Consider the following 13,252-nt stretch of genomic DNA (forward strand, 5'->3'; position numbering starts at 1 on the left):
GTAAATATGTTTGTTTAACTTGGCAGCAGGGAAACATATTTAGAAAAAAACAGCCCTCGGGATAGTAAATGGAAGCTTGCATTTCTTCACAACGCTAGATTTGCTCTTGGCTGCACAGTTTGATAGAGCGAACGCTTGCTTGCCAATTCTGATTTTGTTTCTTTATTTAATTCCAAGTCCAATTAAGGTACTGGTTGGTTTTAAAGCTCTTAATTTTTAAAACCCTGGCTATCTTGGGAGAATGCTGCCTCCCATGTGAGATTTTGAGATTATCTAATGAGGTCCTATTGCAGCGACTACCTTTTATGGATGCCATATTAGTTTCAAAACATAGCTAAATTGTTTCTGTAATTGTCTCAAAGCACTAGAAAGAACTCCCTTGGGATATCTGCTTGTCTTGCTGTATCACTGTTCTGCAAGCAGACTAAGGTGGCCCTGTTCTGTTGGGTGTTTTGGAGGAGATACTCTCTTATTACACTATTTTTATAGTGTTTTAGCTGTATTTACTTCGTGTGTTTTGTGATTGAATTTTATAGTGCTTTGAGAATTGTTATTTTCAACAACCACTAGTCCACAAAAGTGACTATAATGATTAGAAGGAAAGCATATCTTCAGTTTCCTGTTTCTGCTAACATAACAGAACCAAAATATCCTCAAAAAGTAACAAGTCTTCTATTAATTGTGGCCTTTCTAATTAAAGTTGGCCCTCATTAATCAAGTGAAGCTTCAGCTGGTTAAAATTTAATCAATTTAAAATTAATTTAAGCACTAATAAAAGTTGACTAAAAGGACTGTACTAACCATTAAAAGCAAGATCAAGCAGGAAAGTATTGACAGGTGCTTCCAAAATGCGCACCTGCCACCAAACTGAACTTTCAAGAGGGACTGACTTGGAAGAGGAAAAACAGGAGCCTTGGTTTCTCTGTGGAGAGTGAAAACAGATTGGTATATGACAAGCCAGGCCTGAGTACAGCTACTTTGCAGCTGGGGATATGCTGACAGTTGGGAAACAGAGCAATCTGAGAGGGGTAGGATGTGGATTTGTGACAACTCAAGTCCTTGTGTCTAAACATGACTCCCTTGCCTCTCTCCTTCTGCTAGAATGACCGTTTGGCTTTCAACCGCTCCGACAGAGCCTCTAACCCACTGGTACCAAGTTCGGTGCCTCTTTCAGTCTCCACTTTTTGCTAAGGCTGGTGACACCCTCTCAGGGACATGCCTGCTCATCGCAAACAAGAGGTAAGCTGAGAGGGGCCAGCTCAGCCGCATGGAAAAACAAGCCCTCTTGCAGCTATAATAATAATAATAATAATAATAATAATAATAATAATAATAATTTATTATTTATACCCTGCCCATCTGGCTGGGCCTCCCCAGCCACTCTGGGCAGCTTCCATAGAAACCAAAAATACACTAAAATATCACACGTTAAAAACTTCCCTGAACAGGGCTGCCTTAAGATGTCTTCTGAATGTCATGTAGTTGTTTATCACTTTGACATCTCGTGGGAGGGCGTTCCACAAGGCAGGCGCCACTACCGAGAAGGCCCTCTGCCTGGTTCCCTGTAGCTTTGCTTCTCGCAATGAGGGAACCGCCAGAAGGCCCTCGCTGCTAGACCTCAGCGTCCGGGCAGAACGATGGGGATGGAGACGCTCCTTCAGGTATACTGGACTGAGGCCATTTAGGGCTTTAAAGGTCAGCACCAACACTTTGAATTGTGCTCGGAAACGTACTGGGAACCAATGTAGGTCTTTCAAGACCGGTGTTATATGGTCTCGGCGGCTGCCCCCAGTCACCAGTCTAGCTGCTGCATTCTGGATTAGTTGTAGTTTCCGAGTCACCTTCAAAGGTAGCCCCACGTAGAGCGCATTGCAGTAGTCCAAGCGGGAGATAACCAGAGCATGCACCACTCTGGCGAGACAGTCCGCAGGCAGATAGGGTCTCAGCCTACGTACCAGATGGAGCTGGTAAACAGCTGCCCTGGACACAGATTTGACCTGTGCCTCCATGGACAGCTGTGAGTCCAAAATGACTCCCAGGCTGCGTACCTGGTCCTTCAGGGGCACAGTTACCCCATTCAGGACCAGGGAATCCTCCACACCTGCCCGCCTCCTGTCCCCCCAAAACAGTACTTCTGTCTTGTCAGGATTCAACCTCAATCTGTTAGCCGCCATCCATCCTCCAACCACCTCCAGACACTCAGCTAGGTCAGATTCTGCAGTGGCAGTGTTGTCTAGGGTGTTGTGTGCTGGACTTGAACCAGAGAAAGATGAGTTCAAAGCTATGTGCCAGGCTGATTAAGTTGTTACCAGGGTGGGGAAAAAATGATGATTTAAAAAAATAATAATTAAAAATCAGATTTTTTTTTATATAAATCAGATTTTTTGATTTAAATCAAATTTTTAAAATAAAATGCTTTTGGAGGAAACATATTTCTAAGGCTAGTTTTCTATTTAAGTTACATTATAGCCCAAAGGCTATTCATCAGGAAATAAGGATTTGTTTTAAGTTTTTCATGTGTGCTAAAATTCAGTCTCGGTTTTTAAAATTTTTTTGTTTAACTACATCAGTTAACAAACATGGATACGTATGCTATAATGTTATTGTTTTAGTTAAATAAATTGTTTAACGTAAAGCAGAAAAGTTGTCCAAATATAAACAGTTAACTTATTAAACTTCACAATAATTACATAATTATCTGTCTGTGTATTTATACTAGTATAACCAAATCAGTGATTTTTGATATAACTGTAAAAACTATTTTTTTTTAGTTTTTTTAGTCTGAAAATTTTTTATTCCAAAAATGAAACCTTCATCTGGTTGTAAATATTAAGATTTACCAACAAGAATGAGTCTTTCTGTAAAAAATGATTTAAACCAAGTCTTACTGACTAGTGATTTAAATAGTTATTTAAATCGATTTGATTTAAATCAAATTCAACCTGGTTGTTACCTTCTCATCAATAAATAGGGATAATAGTTACTTTCCCAATAGGAAGATGCAACTTACTTCTGGGCTTGTGTAACTTGAATCCAAGCTCAGCCTTCTTGGCTGCTAGCTGTTTTTTTGCACTTCAGAAAGGTCTTGTGAGCAATATTTGCCTGTCTTCCCTTTGCACAGCTCACTTCGGTCACAGCTGTCCTTTTGGTGTTTCACTCTGCTTTGTAGAACCCGGCAGTATGAGCAAGCCCATTGCACTCCTGGCATTTTGGGATTTGCCCCAACTTCTCCTGTGACTCACACTATGAAAGAGCCTGAGTTTTAGGCCTTATCTGAGTCCAGTTACACTCCTTCATGTCTGCTGGCTTATTGCCATTGCAAAGACTTCTGAAAGTATAGAATCAGGGAGGCCTTCAGTTAAAATGAAGAGGCTTATGGATCCATTCATGCTGGTGGCTGCCCCCAAATTATCCTTTTTTGTGATGGTCCCCCAAGTTCTGAAATCACTTCCGTGTGATATATCCAGGAAACAGGCCCTCTTAAATGAGCTATTAAAACATTTCTCTTCAGGCAAACTGCTGCTAAGATGTTGTTTTTAATGTTTTTTATGTTTTATCATTGTCACTCTAATTTTATTTACACTGTTATTCTTTAGCTCTAACCCGCTTAAGGAACAACTGTTGAAAAGTAGGCTAAAGATCAATAAATTAAGATATCCCCCGTCCAGGTAGAACTGGTAGCACAGAAGGGGAGCTGGCTTTGTTTGAGCTTTGAAGCTTTCTGCAACACTTGGGAAGTGTATGTTGCCGGACTTCTCCATCTCCTTTCCCAATAAGCAAGATTCTCTCACCCTCCTGCAAAGTCCTGGTCTCCATTAGAAATGGCCCTGCCGAATTGTCAGAAGGGACTGGGGAGTCCTTTACCAGTATTTCTTCCCCTTCTCTTTCAGGCAAAGTTACGACATCAGTATTGTTGCTCAAGTTGATCAGACAGGCTCCAAGTCCAGCAACCTCCTTGACCTGAAAAACCCATTTTTCAGGTATGTCACGGTGAATCTTACAAGGGTTTTTCCCCACCTCTATAATAAAGTTGTTGCTTTTTTAAATGTGTGCTTGTGTGTGAGTGAGGATGCAGTGTGTTTGAGGAACCGCTTTTCAGGGAACTACTTCTGCGTAACTCAAAAGCAAGTCTTCACTGGGCAGACTGGCAGGGGAAGCAAGCTAACTCTTCCTGATGGAATCGTTTTGCTTTCATGACCTGTGTTGGGAGGGATCGGGGGCTGGGTTGGAAAGACACACAGCGATTTCAGGCAAAGGGGGTAGGAAAGGAGCAGAAATGCATTCCTATATACTATACTATATACTATATACTATATACTATATACTATATACTATATACTATATACTATATACTATACTATATATATATATATATATATATATATATATATATATATGTACTATATACTATACTAGTATAGTCAGATAGCTTTTTGCTGGTGAGAGGAAAGCAAGGGGACAGAAAGATGCATATTCCTTCCTATTCCTCCTTTATCTTCTAAGGTGAGCCCCCCCCCAATAAATGTGAACCACTAGAATGTGGGCCCTTTCAGCAAGGCTAAGAGTATAAGAAGCCCCTCTGGATTACCCCACATAATCATCTCACCCAGTATCTGGGTTTGCCTCAGTGGCCAGCCAGATTTTGAATAACTTGCCATCTTCCACAAACCAGGCTACTTCACTGCTCACACTTCGGGAATCTAAGCATGAGTTAATTTCTTTGATGAGAAGAAGGGAGACATCTCCTCATTTGGGTCCTGGTTTGTTGTAAATCAGATTCTATTGCCTTAAAATACTCACATCTAGTTAGTCCTTGTTTTTATTTCCAACAACATCTTGCTAATTTATGTTGTGATCTACCTTGAGTGGGTGAGGAAAGGTTAGTGTGCAGATATTTAAAGACATTTGCTCCTGGCCAGTGACTGCTGCAGCCCTAGAAATCCAGCGGCATGGGTGCCTCTCTGCATCTTGCGTTTTGGACAGAGGAGCCCTTAAAACGGTGGCAAGCAGAATAGTTGCTCTTGCTTTCTACTGGTGGGATGTGATGGCAAAGTCTCTGTGTTGTACAACATGCATCGCCACCACTTCTCGAATGCTTGGTTTAGTTTGAGAGGGTGGCTAAGCTGTGGCCTTCCAGATGATGTCGAACTACAACTCCTATAATCCCTGACCCACACTGCTTTGGGGTGATGGGATGGCACTTCGTGGGCTGTCCTTGGATTAATGTGTGGCAGAGGAATTCTGGCACCAACTTCTTACCGACAATAGCTTTTTGGAGACACAGTATTGTAGAGAGGGTTTGGGGATTTTTTATGTGTCCTGCCATGTGTGTGTTCAAATTTTCAAAGTGCTTCGAGCTCTACCCTGCAAGAAAGTGAAAGTAGCAGGAACAGCACTGCTGCAATAGGCAACTGAACATTTTGGCATGATTGTCATGGCTATCTATTGGGCAGTGCTCAATACATCTGTGTGAGTGTGTGAGTGATGGAGATATTCTGTATTTTACTACTTGAAACATCAGTTCTTTATCTGCATAAACATTCAGGTAAGCTATCCCCCTGTCTCCTCTTTTTAAAGATAAAAGCAGAATTTTGCTTTGTTGTGTGTTCTTCTCTTAAACCTAAGGTGGATGTTTTTATAAAATCCTAGAATGCATTTGAATGCATATGGAAATGTCATATACTTTCATTCAGTGGTCTCTTGGCCCCACAGTATTAGCTTCTCTCTCTATGCCAGTTTGTGTAACCCACTTCATGGATTCCACAAAAGCTTATGCCGCAATAAATTTATTGTGCTTTTAAGTTGCCACAAGACTCTCCTGCTCCTCTGGATGATGGTTGGAAATGGCCCACGATGTCTAGAATGATGAGCCACTGGGGCGCTTTGATCTCCAGAGTATTGACGTTGGCGCTGGTGTTTGTGTGTGTGAGTGAGGGTGTGTGTGTCTGCCTTCCAGGTACACAGGTACAACTCCTTCACCCCCGCCAGGCTCGCACTACACCTCTCCTTCAGAGAACATGTGGAACACAGGTGGCGCCTACAACATGAGCACAGGGATGGCTGTTGCTGGTACTGTACCTTCTTCACTGTCACTCCTGGGCAAAGCTGATGGGTCATCTATGTTCCTCAGTCATTTTGGGTCTGGACAGTCAGGACATCAGCCAGGAGTGCTGGATGCCACAGGGCTCAAGCTTTGCCTTCAGTTTGAAGGTTCACTGAATGGTTTTGGCTGTAAAGCTTTCTCATACAGTAACGTGAGGGCCTGCGGCAAGCAATCTGGTTTTGTTTGCAGCCGTATCTCATCCAATCCTGGTGGTTCAAAGTCCTTTCTGCAGTGGAGAATAGGAACATCTTAGACCCATGTAATCAAAATTGAGCAGTCTGCAGAGGCAAGCATAACAAGTGGGAGGATTTTCTAGCTAATGTCACAGAGTTTAGATTTTGAGTAGCTATGGGGTGATGAAGAGCAAATTTTCTCCTCCAAGGGCAAGCCCTATTGATGACACTGTGTCCATAGCATTAATCAAGCAAATCATTTGCAACTAGAACAGTATTGTTGGGATGTGGCAACTGCCTTTCTCTCTCTCTGTAGAGTTGGCACATGTGTGATGCAGAATATCATACTTCTATATAATCACTATCCTTACAAGAACCTTGGGGTGTTCGTGCCGCTGCCCTTATCTTCCTGCTGGTGGTTCTGCAGTAGATCATTGTGTGGCATGTACACCCTCAGTCTGTTGGAGATTATACCAGAGCAGAAAGAAGCTGGCTCCCTTGCCCCGAGCTCACACATGAAGATGCTCGTACTTACACAGCAGACATGAATTTTCCTTCTCCAGTTGACTGTTTTGATGTTGACTACTATTTGCTGACTGGAGCACTGAGACTGAGGAGTACCTGTTGCACTGGTGCTGTCGACATTTTTCTGTTCGCGTTTCTTGCTGTCACCTGCAGACAGCTGCCTGTAACCCCTCAGCAGCTTGCTCAATGTTGTGTCTCATTCTGCTGAGCACCTAATGTCGTAACCTTTTAGCACTGGTAAAGCTAAGCAGATGTGGATGAGAGATTGCTGGGAGCCCTGTGTCAGCTGCTATTTTCAAGGAAGAGTGGACTTGGAGTGTGATTAATATAAATCTCCTATTGTCCCAGGGGGTACAGCAGCTTAGTGTATGTTTGATGTCTACCCAGCTTCTGTTGGGAGAAAATTTCCCTTTCCCCCAACCATTCTCCTATTGGGCTTCTCTCCGCTGGCCACTGCTGTTCACCCCCTTTGTACCTGTCTGAGTTGAGTTGGCCAACACCTATATCCCCTCTCCCAGGCACAGCAAATGCTGTAGCCTCCGTCAGTTGCTGAGATGGTTCCAACAAGGCTGCTAGCCTTCCTTGACAGAGAAGATCCAGATTCCATCCGCTTCTGTTCAGCTAGTTCTCAAGCAGCAACTCCTCCCTCCTCCAAAGGCAATTTTGGCAAGGCATCTCTTTCTCAGGCAACCCAGCCAGACATATAGAAGGGAAGAGAGAACTTCCAAGTACCGTGGAGTGGAGTGCAGTGAGGAAGCCCCTCTCTTACTTTTCTGTAAGAACCAGATTACGGCCCAGCTTCACTGCAGCTTTTGCCCAGGAGAGCTTCTGCATGAAAAACCCTATCCCTGCCTGGAACAGCCTGCCCCTTTTTGGAAATCAGCTTATGGGAGGAGGGGTGGTGCAGTGTGTGTGGCTTGGGGAGGCTCATGCGTCTGTAACACTTACCATGTAATGGCCTCTCCTGCCACAACGGTGCTGGGCAGGATGCTTGAAGGTCTAGGTGTGTGTGTCTTGGTTAGTGCCTTCCTCGTTTCTCACCCTCTTCCCTTCTACCCCGTGCTGCAGGGATGCCCACAGCCTATGATCTCAGCAGCGTGATTGCTGGTGGCACCAATGTTGGCCACAACAACCTTATTCCTCTAGGTGAGTTTATCTGCAATGTGGAGCAGATTATATCTAAATGGGAGGATCCTAGGAAACATGAGAGTCAGTGGCTGAGATGAAGGCCCCAGCTCTCAGATCTCCTGAGCACCTGATCTTTTGGGTTTTACTCCTGGCTCAGAGGTCATGAGGAGATCCTTTGCCCTACTTCATCCAAGTACTGGGCTTGTGAATGTTCAACAGGGTATACATGCCTTTGGCCACAGAATTATCTTCCTGCTCATTGTCCTTGAGTTTACCATGTGCACTAAGCCCAACTGTGGAAGAAGAGTGTCTCTGCAGGTTCTAAGAAGTTGGGTTGAATAATTAGAATTTTGGGTTCAGTTCCAGTTCATTTGTATTTCTCTGGTTCAGACATTTAAGTTTTACAAAATGGTTTTAAATAGAACTCATAAAACTATCATAACTCACTTGCTTACAGTGTAATTCCTATGAAGAGTACGCTTGACATTTAACATTCTTATTTGTTCTTAAAACTGTTGCCTGCACTGCTATCCCTCAGAACTCATCAGTCATGTTTGATTCCTGATGGAACAGAAAGGTGCCCTCTCTGTGTTGGGTTATATGCTCAAATAGTTTGAACTGTGCCAGGTTCCAAAAGCAGAAGCAACAAGAGAGATTCAGTAGAGTCCATACCTGATGTTCTTTAGGCCTAGTCTGTGCTGTTGTGCATGTTGGGTTTGGGGGCCTGTGCTGTTGGGTTTGGGGGCCTGTGCTGTTGGGTTTGGGGGCCTGTGCAGAGCCAGTTTCAGGAACAAGTTAGAGAACTAGCTTGAGAATTGGGGCCTGCTCCGTGTCCCCTTGAAAAGAAGCTAACAAGGGATGTGCAGCAGAGGGTGAGGTGGGAACTTTGCAATTGCCACATAGATCTCAGGTGTAAATCACAAAGAAAAGGCACCTGCCATGGGGAAGGAAAGAAGGCAGGAAGGCAGATTGTGTGACTGCACTGATAGCAGTTGTTATAGTTAAGCAACCTGCACCACCAGTTGTGATCTCTGTGCATTCACACATGCATAACTGACAAGCTGACGTCCCTGAAGGTGGGTGTCAATGTTCTTATAAAACAGAATGCAGAACAGCCTTGCCACAGTTGACTCCTGGGATCATTGATGGGATGGTCATGATGTAGTCCTCTGTGGGATCCCTTGCTTTTGAGCATGAGGAGACCCATTATCAGTAGATAGTAGGCTTTACCTTCCCTGCAGTCTTGGCTCCGAGTATTGTACTTTGTTTTCTCATAGGAATGAATGGCAAACGATTTACCTTTAAGGGCAAACACACCAATTGGCATATTCTGGACAGATAAAAACTACTCCATGCCCCTTGTGGCAAACGTGTTTACTCCCATCTGTAACCCCATCCTGGCTTGTTTCTTGGTCACCCTGAATATGAAGGAACTAAGGAAGTTATGAGAAGATGTGAGCTGGCTTAGCCAAACAAGTGCTGGCATTATACTTAAGCAATAGGCATGTACCTGCCCCAGGAAGCTTACACACTAAATGGTGATGGAAGGGGGAGAATGAATGAGAATAAATGTCAGTCACAGCCGGTTCATCATTGGAATGTGAAACTTAAGAAATTTAGCCATGCACACTTTATTTAAATCGGCTGTTTCTTTGCCTTGAGAGAAGTGGTTTGGGGTCAAAGTAAATGCAGAACAACCGATCTTAGACTCTCCCTTCCTGTCTCTCTTGGCCTACTTTTCTAGACCTGAAGTGGGTGAATTACAGGTTTTTTCACCACTTCAGCCCTAGAGAAGTTGGCCAAGAGAGACAGGAAGCAGGATTATGGGATTGGCACATCTGCATTTATTTTGTACCTAGTTAAGCTACTTCTCTCAGACCTCGATAATTGAGATACTCATTTTGAACTGGTTATGGTTTGGGGTGGCTCAAGTTGAGTCCAAGGCATCTTAGGCTCAGGTAGTTCTGGCGTCACGAATCAAAATGCCTCTGAATTTGAGATCATACTTGTTTGGAGGTCCAGGTGTTTTATCTCTGCTTAGTAGTTGGCAGCCAGAGGCAGAGTGGGAGAAGCAGTCAGAGAGGGGGATTCACTATGTGTACAGCCTGTTTTTCAGATACTGTTGGGAATGGTCCATCTGTGGTGCATGCTTACAGCTTGGGAGGTGGGGGTTAAGGTAAAGTGAAGTAGCCTAGCGCAGATTGAACCTGTCTGTGTTTTTCCTCCTCCTTTTATTTCTTCCTGAGCAGCCAACACTGGGATTGTCAATCACACCCATTCCCGGATGGGATCCATCATGAGTACAGGGATTGTTCAAGGTAAACCTGGTCTGGGCTTTCTTGGAGTTGAGGGGAAAGGATGTGTTTGCCTCTGTTGAGCCTTCTCCTTTTTGGGGGTTTGAGCTGTATGGCCGCAAAGGGATCAGGCACTTCATTGGGAACGAGAAAGGTCAAAGGCTGCCATGTTAATTGCGGAATGCAGTCAAACTTCAGTTGTCGAACGTAATCTCTTCAGGAAGACGGTTCGACTTTCAAAACATTTGACACCCGAGGCACGGCTTCCGATCGGTCGCAAGAGCTTCTTGCACTCAAGCAGAAGCCATGTTGGATGTTTGGGTTCTGAAAAATGTTTGAAAACCAGAGCATTTACTTCCGGGTTTTCGGCATTCAGGAACAGAGCTGTTAGAGAACTGAGGTTTGACTATACTATATCACCCTTGAAGCTTAAACTAGATATCCCCAAAATGCCAGTAATGTGAACACTGAACATTTATAGCATCCCATTTTGGCATCAAATTACTTTGCTTCATGATGGGTGAATTAATAGCTGAATTGGGTAGGTGAAGAGATTGACTTGGCTTATTGTGACAGAGGCTTCCCTAAACAAGCATTCACCGTCTCAGATGCATGGACCGAAAAGCTAGTGGGCTATATCATGACAGCTTCAGTCTCCTATCAACTTCAGCAAGCTATTGCCTACAGAATTTCATGCCATATCACTTTGCCTCTTGTTTCTGCAGAGTGTGGTGGCCCAAGCTGGTTGAATTTCATTTTTCAACCATGTATGCAGACCATGTAACGCCCAAAAGTAAGAATCTGAATTTATATTGAAACCTGTCAGTTTAGAGTTGCTTTAGCTCCCTCATAGAGGTTCCCAGTGTGTATACATACATATATATATATATATATATATATATATATATATATATATACACACACACACACACACACAGTCATACCTCTTGTTACGTTTGCTTCAGGTTAAATCTTTTCGGGTTGCATCCTGTGACGACACGGAAGTACCGGAAAGGGTTACTTCCGGGTTTCGCTGCTTGCACATGTGCATACACTCAAAATGATGTCATGCGCAGAAGCAGCGAATCACGACCTGCGCACGCGCAGACGCGGGTTGCGTTCTGTTCATGTTGCGAACGGGGCTCCGGAACGGATCCCGTTTGCAACCAGAGGTACCACTGTATAAAGCTAGTGGTCTAGTGCTCAGGATTTCTATTTCTGCTAGAAACCTGACTTGATTCCTTACATATGAGACTTCTGAACTTTTTTCTTTTTTTCCTGCAGGTTCATCTAGTGGTCAGAGTGGAGGAACATCAAGTGCTCACTATCCTGTCAACAGTCAGTTCACTATGGGAGGCCCGGCCATTTCCATGGCATCTCCCATGTCCATCACAACCAACACAATGCATTATGGGAGCTAAGAGACCCTCACCCCTGATCCTCTGAACTGACAGCACCAGGAAACCAAATGAAGAAGAAAAAATTCCGCCCTGCCCACCTGCCTTCTGCACCTCAGTTTGGCAATTGCTTCTCTGGATTTCTTCCACCCCTGCCTCCCCCCCCCCCAAAAAAAAATTAGGCTTGCCAGAGATGTTCTGACCCTTGTACAATAGAAGACACCCCCCACTCGTTCTTTGATAGCAGACTTGTACACTTTTTTATGAAATGTTGGAAACTTCAACTTGCTCAACCATGACTGAGTTCCTGCGCTCACTGTGTCTTACAACCAATCATGTCGCTAGTGGTATCATTCTTCAAATCTTCCATGACTGATCAGCATTAGGCACAGGTTGTAGAGCAAAGCTGCAACAGGGCTTCTCAGCAGTACTGTGGACAGCCCAGTGGCAGCGCTAGTAACCTGAGCCTTCATCCTTGCTCCCAGTGTTTTTTGAACGAAGGGGCTGCAGCTGGCTGTAGAGTGGGCACAGGCGAAAATCCAGCTGCTCATCCTTCCATCTGTGCGTTGGTTTCTTCCACCCAACCCAACCTCCGGGTTCATTGCTTTGCTAAGACTTAGGAGGAGGAAATGTTTCCTGCCACGAGGGAAAAGAAAAGGCCAACAAGCCCTCCTGGCTGGCTTTGTGAGGAGTTCTGGCAACTTACTGCTGTAGATCTTTGGGCTTCCGGAAGAACATCTGAGATGAGATGGACTGTTGTGCCACGAGTATCTTATCAGCCGGTCTGATGATTGCCTGTCTCGGGGGGGAATCTCGATGTAGCATCAAAGGGTTAAAAATTTTTAAAACATGAATGTACCAAAAAGAAAAAAAAGGTTGCTGGCTGAAAGTGAACAGTTTGTGTATCAGTTTCCTGTTGCTCAGCTCATCTTGACGGCTATGCCCAGCTCTGGCTCCATTTCCACCCTGTTTTCTAGGCTGTTGCAGCTGCTGTCTCTAGTCCATTTTTCTCTTCAGCTGGGCAGGCAGTGGGGACTGGGTGCCAAGTGGCTTAGTATATAGACTTGCCTGCTCCCTGCAGTAGCCACCAGGGACTCTTAGAGTAGATGGTTCTGGCATCTGTTATGGAAGCCCCTTTGTAGTCTTTGTATGTGTAACCTGTAACCATTTATGGTATTTTCTTTCTTTTGTTCCTTTCAGAGCCACCAGTTGGCATGTTCGAAAGGAATTGGCAGGGACCCGTTTTATGGAGGGGGGGAGTGTGTTTTACTTAGGCAGTTTCCTTTGGCTCCCAACAGGGGCTTGGTGGGCTGAATTTGGGGGGGAGGAGGGAGGAGGGGTCTTGTGCAGAAGCTCCATAGTGGTTGAATTGTGGGGTCTACACAGTCAATTGTTAGGTCTGGCTGATCAATGATTTTGTGACTATTGAATAAAACTGGGAGGGTTTTGAAGACTTGTTTACAGTGGCTGGTTTCCCCCACCTCAGGTTTTGATGTGACTCCACAAAGCTCATTTCCCTTTCGTTCACATCTTCAAAAGACAAGCATCTATTTTTGACATACAGTTAAGAGACTCTCACTCTGTACAATGGCTGCCTTTAGGACCTCAGACTTGGGTACAAAATTCTCAAGG

At 44.3% G+C, this 13,252-nt stretch overlaps 1 protein-coding gene across 2 annotated transcripts in view; it reads left to right on the forward strand.

Moving 5' to 3' along the window:
• The window catches only part of CARM1 (coactivator associated arginine methyltransferase 1), a 40,107-nt gene extending 27,593 nt beyond the window's left edge, over positions 1-12,514 (forward strand). The window contains exons 11-17 of one of the 2 annotated variants that reach the window (XM_080987829.1): positions 1,102-1,239; positions 3,891-3,980; positions 5,957-6,069; positions 7,870-7,947; positions 10,179-10,247; positions 10,949-11,016; positions 11,508-11,649. In XM_080987829.1, the coding sequence (XP_080843955.1) occupies positions 1,102-1,239; positions 3,891-3,980; positions 5,957-6,069; positions 7,870-7,947; positions 10,179-10,247; positions 10,949-11,007 (547 nt within the window). In that variant the 3' untranslated portion in view covers positions 11,008-11,016; positions 11,508-11,649. Of the gene's footprint in view, positions 1-1,101; positions 1,240-3,890; positions 3,981-5,956; positions 6,070-7,869; positions 7,948-10,178; positions 10,248-10,948; positions 11,017-11,507 lie in introns of both variants that reach the window. The other variant, XM_080987828.1, reaches the window with a different exon arrangement.
• Positions 12,515-13,252: the final 738 nt, after the last annotated feature.

Source organism: Podarcis pityusensis, assembly GCF_964106645.2.
Source record: "Podarcis pityusensis genome assembly, chromosome: 17".
NCBI classification, from domain to species: Eukaryota; Metazoa; Chordata; class Lepidosauria; order Squamata; family Lacertidae; genus Podarcis; species Podarcis pityusensis.